The sequence below is a fragment of the Merops nubicus genome, unplaced genomic scaffold, assembly GCF_000691845.1.
Source record: "Merops nubicus isolate BGI_N331 unplaced genomic scaffold, ASM69184v1 scaffold18009, whole genome shotgun sequence".
NCBI lineage: Eukaryota > Metazoa > Chordata > Aves > Coraciiformes > Meropidae > Merops > Merops nubicus.
The window spans coordinates 1-13,192 of NW_008631854.1; the positions used below are offsets into that span (position 1 = coordinate 1).

At 46.2% G+C, this 13,192-nt stretch overlaps 2 protein-coding genes across 2 annotated transcripts; one reads left to right on the plus strand and one right to left on the minus strand.

Moving 5' to 3' along the window:
* Window positions 1–220: 220 nt before the first annotated feature.
* On the plus strand, window positions 221–6,148 carry PRMT9 (protein arginine methyltransferase 9; the record flags this gene model as incomplete). The annotated part of the gene is made up of 6 exons (XM_008947736.1): window positions 221–413; window positions 3,139–3,322; window positions 3,966–4,671; window positions 5,089–5,242; window positions 5,615–5,737; window positions 5,933–6,148. Coding segments are annotated over 6 exons (1,576 nt in total), but the record flags the coding sequence as incomplete, so codon positions are not given.
* A 2,239-nt stretch (window positions 6,149–8,387) lies between these two features.
* TMEM184C (transmembrane protein 184C) lies at window positions 8,388–12,127 on the minus strand (the record flags this gene model as incomplete). The annotated part of the gene is made up of 8 exons (XM_008947737.1): window positions 8,388–8,417; window positions 9,212–9,408; window positions 9,525–9,696; window positions 9,794–9,893; window positions 10,498–10,610; window positions 10,819–10,912; window positions 11,293–11,367; window positions 11,922–12,127. Coding segments are annotated over 8 exons (987 nt in total), but the record flags the coding sequence as incomplete, so codon positions are not given.
* Window positions 12,128–13,192: the final 1,065 nt, after the last annotated feature.

The window sequence follows — 13,192 nt, forward strand, 5'->3', positions numbered from 1 at the left end:
CTAATGACAGCATTCAGTTCTGGTTCCTGACAGTGTCATGCATTTTCTGCTCTTTAGAGCTGCTCTGAACATAACAGAAACCCCACAGAATTATTTTATTGGGGTTTAGTTTTCCTATTCTTGCACTCTGTGCATTTAAAACTACTTAACAGGAAATTCCTCCCAGGCTAGCTGTGTTTTTAAGGTTTTTTTCCCCCCTCTTTTCTTCCTTTCCTCCCAGGGTGGGAACACAAGAAGTAGCTGGTGTGCACCTGTCAGACTGGGTGCAGTTCTTCAGCCCAACATTCCCTTCTGCTGGCTCAGAGGAGACTGTTGAGCCTTACACCACTGAGAAGCTCAGTCGGATTCCTGGGGGCTACGTGCCTCTGACAGAACCCTGTCAGTTAATGACAGTGGACTTCAATGATCTGCAGGTAAAGACTTGTATTATTTTTAACATCTTTTTAGGAATAATGAGCCCCCCATATTTTATTTGCTCTCCAGGTTCAGGTTCAGAACCCTTCACGAGTGCAAAGCTGCCAGGGCTGCTCTGAAGTTCTCTGCTGGTGTTGGTACTTGTCAGGGTGTGAGGTGATGTGATGCATCAGGTGACAATCTGAGTTTTAGGAGGTGGAGCTTTTTATCTGTTTAAGGAACTCAAGGAGCTCACCATAGGATCAGACAGCTGCCAGCCTTGGTACAGGGCTGAGGAGGAGGGATGCAATAGAACCATCTTAAATTATTTATGCAGTTGTGGAGCTGACTTAGTTTATTCCTCTAAAGTTAATCTTCAAGAAGCCCTTGAAGACAAAGGAGAAAGAGATTTTTTATGCCAGGTATAAAACATTTCCTAAGTGTTGATGGGTAAGTGTAAAAGAGAAGGGGAAATGTTTTATACCTGGTATAAAAACATCTCTAAGTGTTGATGGGTAAGTGTAAAAGAGAAGGGAGATGAAGTTACCTTACCCTATTCAACCACTTTGATTCCACTCTTCAGCCCCTGTGGTATCTTACAGTATTTCTGTAATATGACATTCTAAAATGAGTAAGAGAGCATTAATTTGTGTATTTTGGACAAAATACATCTGTATGCATGTGCTAAAGAGGCCTGAGGTGTGAGGCAGGGGCCCCAGCAGCTCACAGCTGAGCCTGCTAAAGGGCTGACACATCTGATCTTGGGTGTTTCCTGCTCATCCACCTGGGGTGTGGAGCTAGCACTGAGTCAGAGCCTAGAATAGATTCTGTTATATAAAGGAAATTAATCTTGGCTACTGCTTGGCCAGGAGTTGCAGTGTTTCTGAATCAATAGCTTTTCCTAGCTGCCTTGTCAAACATCCTGAAGTGAAAAATGGAAGAAGTCAAGGATCTTCAGCATACCACTGGGAGTGATCTCTCTGTGACCTGATGTGGCTTCTGGCATCAATAAAAGTATTCCTCTCATCTGAGAGGTGCCTGCTCTTAAGCATCTGCCTGCTGGCAGGCATGTAAAGATCATTTTAAAGAGTAAAGAACAATGTTGCTCTTGAAACTGTGTTTCAGAACTGCTCCTTTGGAGTTTCAGTGAGTGTTCTGGTAAAATGGGGTCAGTTAATATAAAGGGAAGAAATGGAATCAATTTATTGGGAATCCTTGGTTACTGTTTGTTGTTACTTTGTCACTAGGCAAACGTGGCAGTTCCAAACATTGGTAGGCTACTTTCAACTTCAGGAAGTATTGTTTGGTTTCTTTTTTGGTGTTTTTGTTTTCTCGTGGCCACATCTGAATCTTGAATCAGTGCAACTAAAAAAGAGCAAAATTTTCTGTGTTTCTATTGGAATTAAAACCAAAATAGTCTGCTAAACTTATGAAGAGAAGAACCAGCTACTAAAGAGGACATTGAGGTTAGAAATCACTTAGCACTAGTAAAGAAATGTCAAAGCCCCATTGTCTAAACTTGTATTTCAAAGGCTGAGGGGGGTGTTGCATTTATTCTGCTTGTACTCACTATCCTGACTTAAATTGACAGAACTGAGAAAAACACTTAAAATACAGGGCAACAGTTTCTCAGACTGAGTTGTAGGAGGCTGCAAAAACATCAGGACAGGGCAGAGAAACAATAAGTCAATTTAAAAAGAAACAACCCAGGGACAAGCCCAAAACACAAACCCCAGCTGAGCTCTGCTTTACTTTATTGCTGCTGTTCCTGTTGTTAGCAGCAGCTCAGCTCCTCCCAGGCCAGGAGAGCAAGAGGTGGCTGTAATTCCAGGCTGCAGACACCTCCAGCTGCCCAGCTCCTGCCTGTGTGTGTGTTTGCTGGCAGCAGATCAGTGCCTCTGGAGTGGAAGTGAGTGTTTACCTCAGCAGCCTGTAATTAAAGCTCAGTCTCACTTTCCAGCCCTAAAGGAAGAGTGCTCTTGCCAACCATTAGAGATGCTGGCTCTAGTTTTCATGGGAACATTTGAGAAAATCTGGATCAAGACATAGAAAACTTGCTCACTGCAACCTCCCTGTGGTTTTTCTATTTGGGGTCCCATTTACCTTCCTCAATGCAAGCTGTCTGTCTCACTGAGAGGACACATGTGCCATAGCATCATTTTGGTTTGTTACTGCCTCCTCCTGCACTGTTGCTTTCTTCTCTTTGCTGTCTCTTGAGCTGCAGTAGCTGATAAATTGCCAGCCTGTTAATCAGCTGCCAGAGCTGTCCAGGACATTAGACCTGGGTCTCTTTTATTGTCAGTGTTGGTAACAGAGGGTAGTGACTGAGGAAAACAAATTGTACATGGAAGGAGACAATTTCTGTTACATCTTCAGAGCTTTTTAGAAGTACTGGAGAACTTACATCCCTTGAAGTGAGACCTTAGTTCTTCCCAGCAGTGAAATTGTGCACGCTTGAGGTTCTACATCAAGCTTACAGCCCAGGTGGCAAAACCCCTCCAAGATGTTTGACTTGAGGGTCAGCAAAATGGTTACAAATCAAAATCATTGCATGTGGGAAGACAGTTCCCAGGCCAGTGAGTACTAGGGGCAAGTGATATTGGAGTGGCTTGTGAACTTCAGGCTTCTTTTAGGTGCCCTCATGGAGTGGTGCAGAAGTTTGGGTGACTCAGTGTCATAAAACCCATTTTTTTTTCTTGATGGAAAGAAACTCTCTCACATTTCCTCTCTTTCTGCTTTGGTCAGGAGCTGAAAAGCCTTGCAGCTAGAAAGCCCTGGAAGCTCAGCCTGCCAGTCACTGAAGGAGGAACTCTGGATGCTGTTGTGGTGTGGTTTGTACTACAGCTTGATGATGAACATGCTCTCTCCACCAGCCCTAGTGAGGAAACCTGCTGGGAACAGGCAGTCTACCCTGTGCAGGGCCTTCTTGGTATGTCCTGGGGGCTTTGTTGTGGCAGTGTGGAGGAGGGAGGAGACTCTTGTAGCCTGTGTTGCCTTTGGAAGATATGTCTGTCAGCCTGTAGCATTTTTATTTTGGAATTCTGGTCTGTAGCAGTGGATTGAGTTGCTTAGAAGGTGCACAGAGAGCATCCAGAGGTTGCCTTGAGCTGCACACCATAAATGTTCCAGTAAAATCTATTATGAATAAATTGCCCTTTCTAAACTGTAGCTGTTGTTTTCCATTTGACTCCATATTTACCTGTGTCTGCAGGAGGCATTAACATGTGAGTATTTAATATTTAGCATTTTAAAGCACAAGCAGTTTCTTTACTGGTATGTTTTTGTTCCACTCTGCTGTTGCCAGAACACTTCAGGTGATACCTGCTGATCATAGCAATGCTTATTTTGGGAATAAATGGATTTTGCCAAGCGTGGGACAGTTGAGGGCTGATGTTAATGCCCAGCTGCAGGTGGGAGCTTGTGAGCTACAGACCAGAACAATTCTTTCATTTGTGCTACTAACAACAAATGAAAAATGAGACATTTGGGGGTTGTTTTTTAAGCACCCTATGGCTCCTCCACTGCTGTTTGCCGTGAAGTAACTGATGTGACTTTTTTTGTGCTGTTTCAAGAGTATTCTGTGAAGACTGGGGACACAGTGACAATGGAGGTGTGCTGCCAAGACTGCTACTTGAAGATCCAGAAGATTTCCTCCTTGAGCTCAGAGTGTCAGATGGACTTTGGGGACAGAGACGAGGCCCTGGGCCACGAGGCCGAACTGTGCAACGCCCTGGCTGGGCTGCAGACAAGCAGCAAAGGGGAGGGCAAGGGCCAAGCCTGCGTGTTGGAATCCACAGAAATAGCCCTGCTAAACAACACAGCCTACCACGAGTGCTTCAAAGCTGCCATGGGCAGAGTCCTGCTGGCACTGAACCCAAGCAAGGACCTGCAGTCCATGGATATCGACGGACCTGGCGGTGGGACGAGCCTCCAGGAGGGGCAGGATAAGAGCTCTCTAGATGAGACTCCTGATCCTTTGTACATTTTAGATGTGTCTGAGGGGTTCTCCATCCTGCCAGTGATTGCTGGTAAACTTGGACCAGTGAGAGCCTACAGCTCTGTTGAGAAAGAACAGCAGCAGGCAGCACTGGGTGTCCTGTCAGAAGCCAACCACTTCCCCAAGGAGACTTTAGAGTTCTGGCTCAGCCACTTGGAAGATGAAAACGTGGTGCTACAGAGACCCAAGTCAGACAAGTTGTGGAGCATCATTATCCTGGATGTTATAGAGACTTCAGGTTTGATCCAGCAGGAGGTGATGGAAAAGGCTGCAATATCCAGGTATGGTGTGAAGGGACAGAAAGACTCCTAGAAATCAGGAATTACCTGAAAACTTCTGAAAATAGCCCTCCCAACTGAAAAATTGCTGTCATTGTGGTACTGTAGAGCAGGAAAAGCTCATTTCCTGAAGGGATGGAACCCCCCAGAGTGTTTCTGGTGTGACCATTGTACACAGGTATCTTCAAAAAACCCAAAAGTGTCAAGTTTTTACTTCCATAGACTTATTTTGTATGCAAGAGCATGGACAGAAGCTCTTACTGCCTGGTCTGTCAGAGTTCCCATCTCAGTGACAGCTGAGGCAGCTCTCAGGGCAGGGTTAGGAAAGCTCAGGTTCACTTACAAGAGGAATAAACCAATGGAAATGGGCAGCCAAAAAAGTTGTAAGCTCTAAAACATCTCATTAATCTCATTTTCCAGATGTTTACTTCACAGTGGGGGGAAGATTTTCCCCCAGTACGTGCTGGTGTACGGGATGCTGGTGGAGTCGGAGTCGCTGCTGCTGGAGAGTGCTGTGCAGGGAACAGAGCCAACCCTGGGCTTCCACATAGCCCCTTTTATCAACCAGTTCAAGGTAGGGAGCTGGGGGGGGTCTTCCAAAGCCTGCAGCTGGCTGCCTGTGGTGTAAACAGCAAGAAAACAGTAGAGCTGGAGCTTTTTTTATAGTGTTGGAGTTACCAGGTTTGTGTGAGCAGACAGGGAGTGTGAGATGAGGTGCAGTGGGTGATGCTGTACAACTGGCCTGGGAGAAGCTTTGGAGTGTAGCAGTACAGGAGGGACTGTGCAGCTCCTGCCTCCCCCATCACCTCCTATCCCAGGGCACATTTGGGGGGGGTGTATTTCACACCTCTCTCACAGTAATTCCTAGAAACCCCTGTGCTAGGATTCCTTCACCTTTCCCTTCTCCATGGTTGTCAAAGCCTGAAGCTGTTGTGCATCCCCTCAGGTTCCTGTCCGGGTGTACCTGGATCTCTCTGCACTGCCCTGCCTGCCCCTGAGCCAGCCAGCAGAGCTGTTGAGGCTGGACCTCATGGAGCCTCTGCTGAACACCTCCAGCAGGGAAGTGAAGGTGAGTTGTGTGCACAGCAGGCAGGAGCCTGTGTAACTGCTGCTCTCAGCCTCCTCCTTCCTCACCTTGGCTGAGCATTTCAGGGCAGAGTTGGTCTGCAGGCCTCTCTGCAAGGGGTTGCAGTGGTTTGAATCACTCCATGTTCTTAACCACCTCAAACAGGGTGTAACTGGGGAATATTTGGACTGTTCTTAGGTGCAGATTTGTAAGTCTGGTCGAGTCACTGCCATTCCCTTCTGGTATCACATCCATCTGGATGAGGACCACAGCTTGGACACGTCTGACGAGTCCTCCCACTGGAAACAGGCTGCAGTGGTCCTGGATGAGCCCATCCACGTTCAGGCTGGGGATGAACTCCTGCTGGATGTCCAGCACCACAAGAGCAACATCAGCATTACAGTGAAACGGTGAGGAGTGTGGAAACAGTGTGAGTGGGGGTGTGCTGAATGAGCTGTGCAGGAACTGGCTGTTCTCAGCAGCACTGGGAGTAATTTATATTAAAGTCTAAATTTTATCTACTGATCAAAAAGGTGTTTTGTTGCTTTCCTGGTCAATACTTTGGTTTCATTGATGGAGTAAAGCTTGGACTATAAGGGTGTCCTACCAGGCAGTTAGGGGAGTAATTACACCCACTCTCAATCAGGTTTTTCCTGCAGTGAAGACAACAGCAGAATTCTCCTGCTACCCTGTCATGTGGAGCAAGACAAACAGCCAGAGGCCAGGAATAAATGAGTCCTCGTGATACAATTACTCAACAGTGTTTGTAACTTCTTGTAACTCAGGTTGTCTAGGGGAAGGTGAAGCTAATAAATTCTCTACAACCCCTCAGGATCTTTTTTTGTGAAGACAATGGGCCCCAACTCTTGGCTATTTGTATGAAATATCACCTCAGTCCCCACTGCAGCACTGCACTTTGGTGGAGTGCAGCTGACAGAGTCCCTCTGTTAAATTCAGATCCACAGTGAGGACTGACACAAGCTCCTATCTTGCCATTAATTCAGTGCAGCAGAAGCATTAAATAATAGTGGTTAGGCATGTTTAGTCACCTTTTTAGCAATTAATAAGACAGCAAATCAAGTTAAAGAAAAAAATTAAGGCTATATTCCCCCTGTCATGAGAGTAGAGGGCTGGAAGTGATCATGGCTGAGTTGTGAAGCAGTTTGAGTAGGGCAAGAGCAGTCTGTAAGACTTGTGATGAAAAGCTGGGAGGAGAGGAGGTGTGAACAATGGAGGAGCTGATGTGGCCAACAAAGATGGACTGCTTGCCAAGGAGCTTTGTCTAATTGTGGGACACTGCTGGAGTGGTTTAGGACAGGCATCCCTGGAAGATTTCTGTTTGTTTTGGCAACTCAGCAGCAATCTCTAATGGAAAGGTATGATCATAGAAGCTACTGCCATGAATAAATAACTCTTCTCCCAGGAAAAAAGCAGGAATACTGTGCACCTGGAGTAACTGAGTGGTAAAAAAATAACTCAGTAGCTTCCCAGAAAGGCTGTGAAAGAACTGAGACACTTCACTAGCTGTTTTCTGTACTTTACACCAAACAGCTACAACTTCAGCTATTAAATGAAGTTTTCCAGTGTGAGGTTGTTGCAGAGCTCGAGCTCAGCAGCTGCTCAGCTTCCAGCAGCTCTTATCCTTCAGATATTGCTTCCACCACTGCCCCTTTTTACCTGTAACATGCAGGAAATCAGATTATTTCTAATAGTGGCTACAGTGGGCACTGGAGTGCCCAGGTGGATACAGAGACACCTGGAGTCAAGCACAAATAAGTAGATTACAGTTCTCCATAAGCTCCAACACCTTCTCACTACAAGCTTTAAATACCCCAAGGCCAAACTCTTGTGCTAGTTCTAGTTCAGATCCCTTTGTTCCAGGGAGAGGACAGTTGTCTTCCTTCCCACTCAATGAAACTGAAAGAAAGTGAAGAGTTTAAATAAAATCTTTAATTGCATATTTACAACAAAGGCAATGACTTGGCAAATGGAAAGGGATGATTTGCACTTCCCCACTACAGACACAGCGAGCACAGTCAGCTCTGAAACCTGCAGCCTAGTGAGTAAGGCAATATTTACATCACACTAGTGCTGCAAAAGAAAAGCACTTCAGATGAATTTCCTGTGACAGGCAGAAGTTAAACATTGATCCTGTAAATGCAAGCAGTGCTGCAAGAGAAACTTCAGCTGTCACTTCAACAAACCAACCCCTAGAGCACTGACCTTTCATGGCAGAGGGCAAACATGCAATAGTAGAAATCTGGCACTGGGGTAAACACACACCCCTCAGATTTTGTTGGGGTTTTTTTGCAAAATTACATTTTGATCTAAGTGTACTTGGTCTGAAATCTAATGCTAGTGCCTCCAGGCTTAGACCAGCTACCTAGTTGTACCTTAGCCAGGGTCCTCTATGGGTTGGAGGGGAAAAAATCAACTCTCACAGTTGGATCCAGGCTAAACTTGAAGCATAACACAACAACCACACACGACCTCATGAGCACAAGTCACTACAGACAGGTTGTCAGGATGCCCTGATTTAACAGCTTAAAGAAAACTTAAGCATTAAAGAATGGACTGCAGCCCAAAACAAATGAATGAGTTGTTTTCTGCTTCCTTTTCTGACACCCTTTATTCCCTCCCTCTCCCTGTATTTTCAGGTAGTAACCGTTATTACTTTAGAAGGCTAGGAAAAAAGCAGTCAGGGGTAAGGGATTCATCCAAAACTGCAGCCTGGCTGTCTCTTCTGAGTGTAGAAGGCTACAGGTTATGAGCTACAAGGAGAACAGACCCACCAACCGCTTGTTCTGGGCATGGAATTTCACAGGGAGGCCTGCAGGGAATGCTTCCTTCATACAGCTTCTCTGTAGTCCTCCTCACGAGGGGGGTTTGTTAGCTGTGCAGGAAGGGGAAGCAGAAGGTACCCCTGTGCCCACGCTCCCCTCAGCACTGGGGCAGGGCAGTTCCCAACATCAGGGGGGCAGCCAAAGGCAGCACAAGCCCATTTTGCTGCTGCCCCCCTCTTCAACTACATTCCTGAAACTCAGTTTTCCCATCGCTAGCAGCATTTACACTTCACCTTTAGGAGAGCAGAGTGTTTTGTTCAAACATTTCTTTTGCATTAATAAAAGTCAATGTGATTTAGACATGATGGGTAAGTGTGCAGCAGTTTAAGGAGTCAATCATTCTTAGTTTTCTGCAGAAACCTTTACAGTGTGCGTGGTTTAGTCACGGGGTGCTCCCCAATCCTCCCCCCCGGGGGTGGAGGCAGAATCCAGGGGTCAGTCACAGCCACCTCCTCTTCCTGCCTGTGCCGCAGCTCCTCCCAGCTTTCCAGCTCCCACAGCAGGTACCAGGCTCCCTGCCACGCTCCAGGAAATGGCTCTAACTCCTGTCCAGAGCCTGCTCTGGCAGCCTGTGCTCCAGCTCTGGGGGCTGCTCAGCACCCGGGGCAGCAGTGCTGGTATAGAGGCCACCGACCGCTGGCGCCGCCGTGGGTGTGGTGAGAGGTGTCACAGTGTGTCCAAACCCCTGGTAGTGGCCCATGGGGGAAGATGGCATGGAAGAAGCATCAGAAATGGGGTCTTGAGTAGATGAAGACAGTAAACTTGTGTGCTCGTTTTGTTCGTGATCCTCAGCAAAGAACATCTTCCTCGGCTGGCCCAAAACGGTCCTTCCTAGGGTGATGCCAAAGGAGAGTACTGGTGAGTCCTCCCAGCACCCCACCACCAAGCAGGACACTGGCCAACAGTGTCAAACGAAGCTGGAAAGAGCTCCCAAATCTGTTACTTACCAACATTTCGAACCTGTTCTGATATATCTGCTCTTATATCAGAAATATCCCACATGGCGAGGAAAGAGTCAAAGCACGACCCCTCTTCAGCTTCCTGGACGTAGGGTTTGTAGGAAAAACTGTAGTGATGGGCAATAGCAGCCAGGAACATCTCCACACAAATGATAAAGTCCTGCAACAGAGACACTGACTTAGGACTTGGAACTGGAGGAGAACAGTTCCTGGGTTGGTACAGCTCTTGGGACTAAGAAGGGATTGTCTGCCCCCACCTGCAGCCCCGTGGCCACAGCTTCCACACTCTGCCACTCCCAGGTGTGCTTCTCAGAGATGACCCCCACTTTCACCAGCAGGGCAATGAGCACAGCTTGCCTAGAGAGACAGTATCAGTGTAATATTAGTGCCAAAAATCCTGCCAACAAACCCCAAAACTGAGGCCTGGCCGTATGTGTGTGTACGTATGGCCATGGGGAGAATCTCACTACAAAGGTTTTATGTTTAGATTTTTAGAGGAGGAGAATAAACTTTATGAAAAGAGATGTCATCCACCCATGGTCCATAATTCTAGTTAGTTATTAGAACAGATTGCTTCTCTTCAGGGTAAGGCATTACTGCAGCCCAGAGTAATCTTAGAGAGTAAATGCACTCACTCATCAGCAGCCAAGTGTGAGCAGTAACTTAGAGTTAACTTACAGTAACTCTTTTTGAAAAAGCCTTTTTAATTTTTAAATTAAAAAAATAATGTTTTGAAATAACTGCAAGTGAAGATTCTAAAATAAATTATCCTCTTGAGAACCACCTTAGAAAATATCAAGTCTATAAAATCTCCAGGGACCAAGACTGCTCTAACACACCAGCACCCTTCACCTAAGATGAGGGGTGGATTTTGGGAGCCCTCTGACCTCAGCAGCGATTCCAGCCTCTTCACCTTATTTATGATCCACCCAGAGAGCAACAAGTAAAAGAGTCCACTGACCAGAAAGAAACAAAAACCACCATCTTCACACAGAGGAACTTGCCCACGGGTTGGATGGGGTTCAGCTCCTCACGCAGCACTTTGTAGAACAGCACCAGGCAGTACATGGCAAACTAACCAGGGAGAGAAAATGGAGAAGAGCTTTCAAACCCTTGTGTATTTTGTGAGGAGGTCGCTCTGTGGCATTTCTTCAGTTAAAAATACATGGTATTTAACAGATAGTGACCTAGAGTGGGGACACTCTGCCCCTAAGGATCAGCAGAGATGCACACAGCTCCTGTGACACTCCTGGGGTGACCCAGAGGTGCCCTGAGGACTCACCAGCTGGGACATGTTGTTCAGGATGACCAGGTAGGTCCAGGCGTTGTCGAAGCTGAAGTTCCCTTCGTCGTACACCCCCACCAGCTCACAGATCCTGGGAGGAGTTGGAAGAGTTAATCACCATGCAGTAAAAAAGTTCTGGAAATGCTGCATCCATCAGACTCTTTTGGGACTCCCAACAGGGGCACTGAGGAGCCTGCACGAGGATCAGCTTCCAACAGCACAGGGCAGAGGGAGCTCGTTGGGGATCCTCCGTGGATAAAGGGTTGGAATGCAGGGTTAACAAACCCACTGCTGAAGGAATTCAGTAATTAAACAGCTTTTCAGCCAAGCTGCTTTGGTTGGGAGACATACAGCTAACCAATATTGATATGGAGAGTCAAGATGAATTATTGATGAGCGTACTTACAAAGCAATAATGGTGGTAAAAATATGGAGAGTCAAGATGAATTATTAATGAGGGAGTGTACTTACAAAGCAATAATGGTGGTAAATGGTCTGACAACAGTGTACTGCAGAACACCCAGTTTGCACCTAAATAATAAAACTCTGCAAGAGAAAGACAAAAAAAATCATCAGCAGGAATTTAAAGACAATTCACTTGGGGATGTTTGAAGTTCTCAGGAGTTTTCACTCAACTGAATATTTATTTCAGGGTGATTTCAGCCCCTGCCTCCAGGACTTTGGATGTTACAGAATGTGGTGTGGATATGCACAAAAAAATGAGACTTTTAGGGATACATAACAGGAAAAAAGTCAAATTATTTACTTCTTTTAGCCACAGAAAGCTTCTGGGTGGGCTAAGCAAAGAGAATGCCATTTCCACTGTTTGAAGGTGTTTAAGAGTGACTTCAATTCAGAGTCTAACATATCAAACAGCTTTATCAAAACCCCTTCAGAGAGATGCTTATCAGCTTACCCATGCAGAAACACAGAGCTGAGGGGCACGTGGCCTTTCACCCTGCACCACTGGCAGCCACAGGCTCTACCAGAGATCCCACGCCAGGTTTTTTGGCAAATACTACATCCCAGCAAAGGGAACAAGTGCCAGGTGACCTTTTCCCTTCTCTTTTTAAAGCTTTAGGATGCTGTTTGGTACTCACTCTCCCATGGCCCACGACGGGCAGCAGCACAGAGGGGGCAGATGTCTCTGCTGGTCTTTGGCCTCTATGATTAACACGAGGTTTGGGTAACGGTTGGTTAGGTAATTTGAAAGGAAAACCATAAAATTATAGATGACATAAGCTTCATAGCACTCTCGACAGGTATCCACATAGATTGCAATGTTGGGGTATTTCAGAGCTATCCACTGTAAGGAGAGAGGGACACAAAAGGTTAGAAGCAAGTCCAAAGTAATTCCATTAACGGGCTGGCCAGTGCAGCAACACCTCGTTAGAGAGCAGGCACTAATTAAACAGGCCTGGGAGCTAGCTGAGTGTGATGTTACAGCTAGTAAATAACCTGTAAGAACACAAGTAGAAGTGCAGATTGGATCTCTGCTGCTTCAGATGGAAGCAGTTAAAAGCCCTGTGCAAGAGATGCCTCTGACCACACCCTGAGGAGCTGATGACCCCCACAGAACCTGCTCCTGCTAGGAGGCAGAGAACTGTTCCCTGAAATCCCCATGTTCATGGCCAAGTTTTCAGTCCACCAGCATAAAGTTGGTTTCTTTTGGTGTCTAATGTGTAAATATTTGCTTTGCAAACAGGCCAGAACATAGAGCAGAACATCAGAGCAGTTAAGAAACACTAGAGCTGCCAGACCCTTCTGGAGAGTGTGATGCTGCATCTACCAAGCTGAGAGTACAGCACTGGAACCTCAGAACAGAACTTAGGTCCAGCTCAGAGCAAGGATCTAGGAGGATCAAAGGCCATCTGTGAGTCTGGGAAAGGTTTCAGTATGCCAGAAATGTCTCTGAATGCCTGGCTAGAGTGCAATTAATTAGCAGGTAATGTCCTCCAAAGGAGAATTCTGTACTTGAAATGGAAATATCAACCTAAAGTAGCTGGTACTCCCCACAGGAAACATTGTTTTCTTCCTCCCCCCCAAAAAAAAGACAACATAGGTAAGGGTGATGCTTCAGAAACACTCAATAGGTGGGAGAAAACTCTGGGAAGCTCTTTCATGGGGAAACAGAAGCATGTGCAGTGTCAAAAGCTGATGAGAACAGGTAAACACACAGCCTGTACTCTCCACAGATTTAGTATGTTGCTGAGCTCTGGCCAAAATCCTCTCCACAGGTGACCTCTTCATATGAACTCTATGGTTTGGCCAACAGAGCCTATTGCATACTCAGATGTGGATTGTTTTTGGTGGGATTACCCTTTGCCCCCTAAAGCAAAACAGGAAGAATTTTAGCACTGAGTGTAAGTAG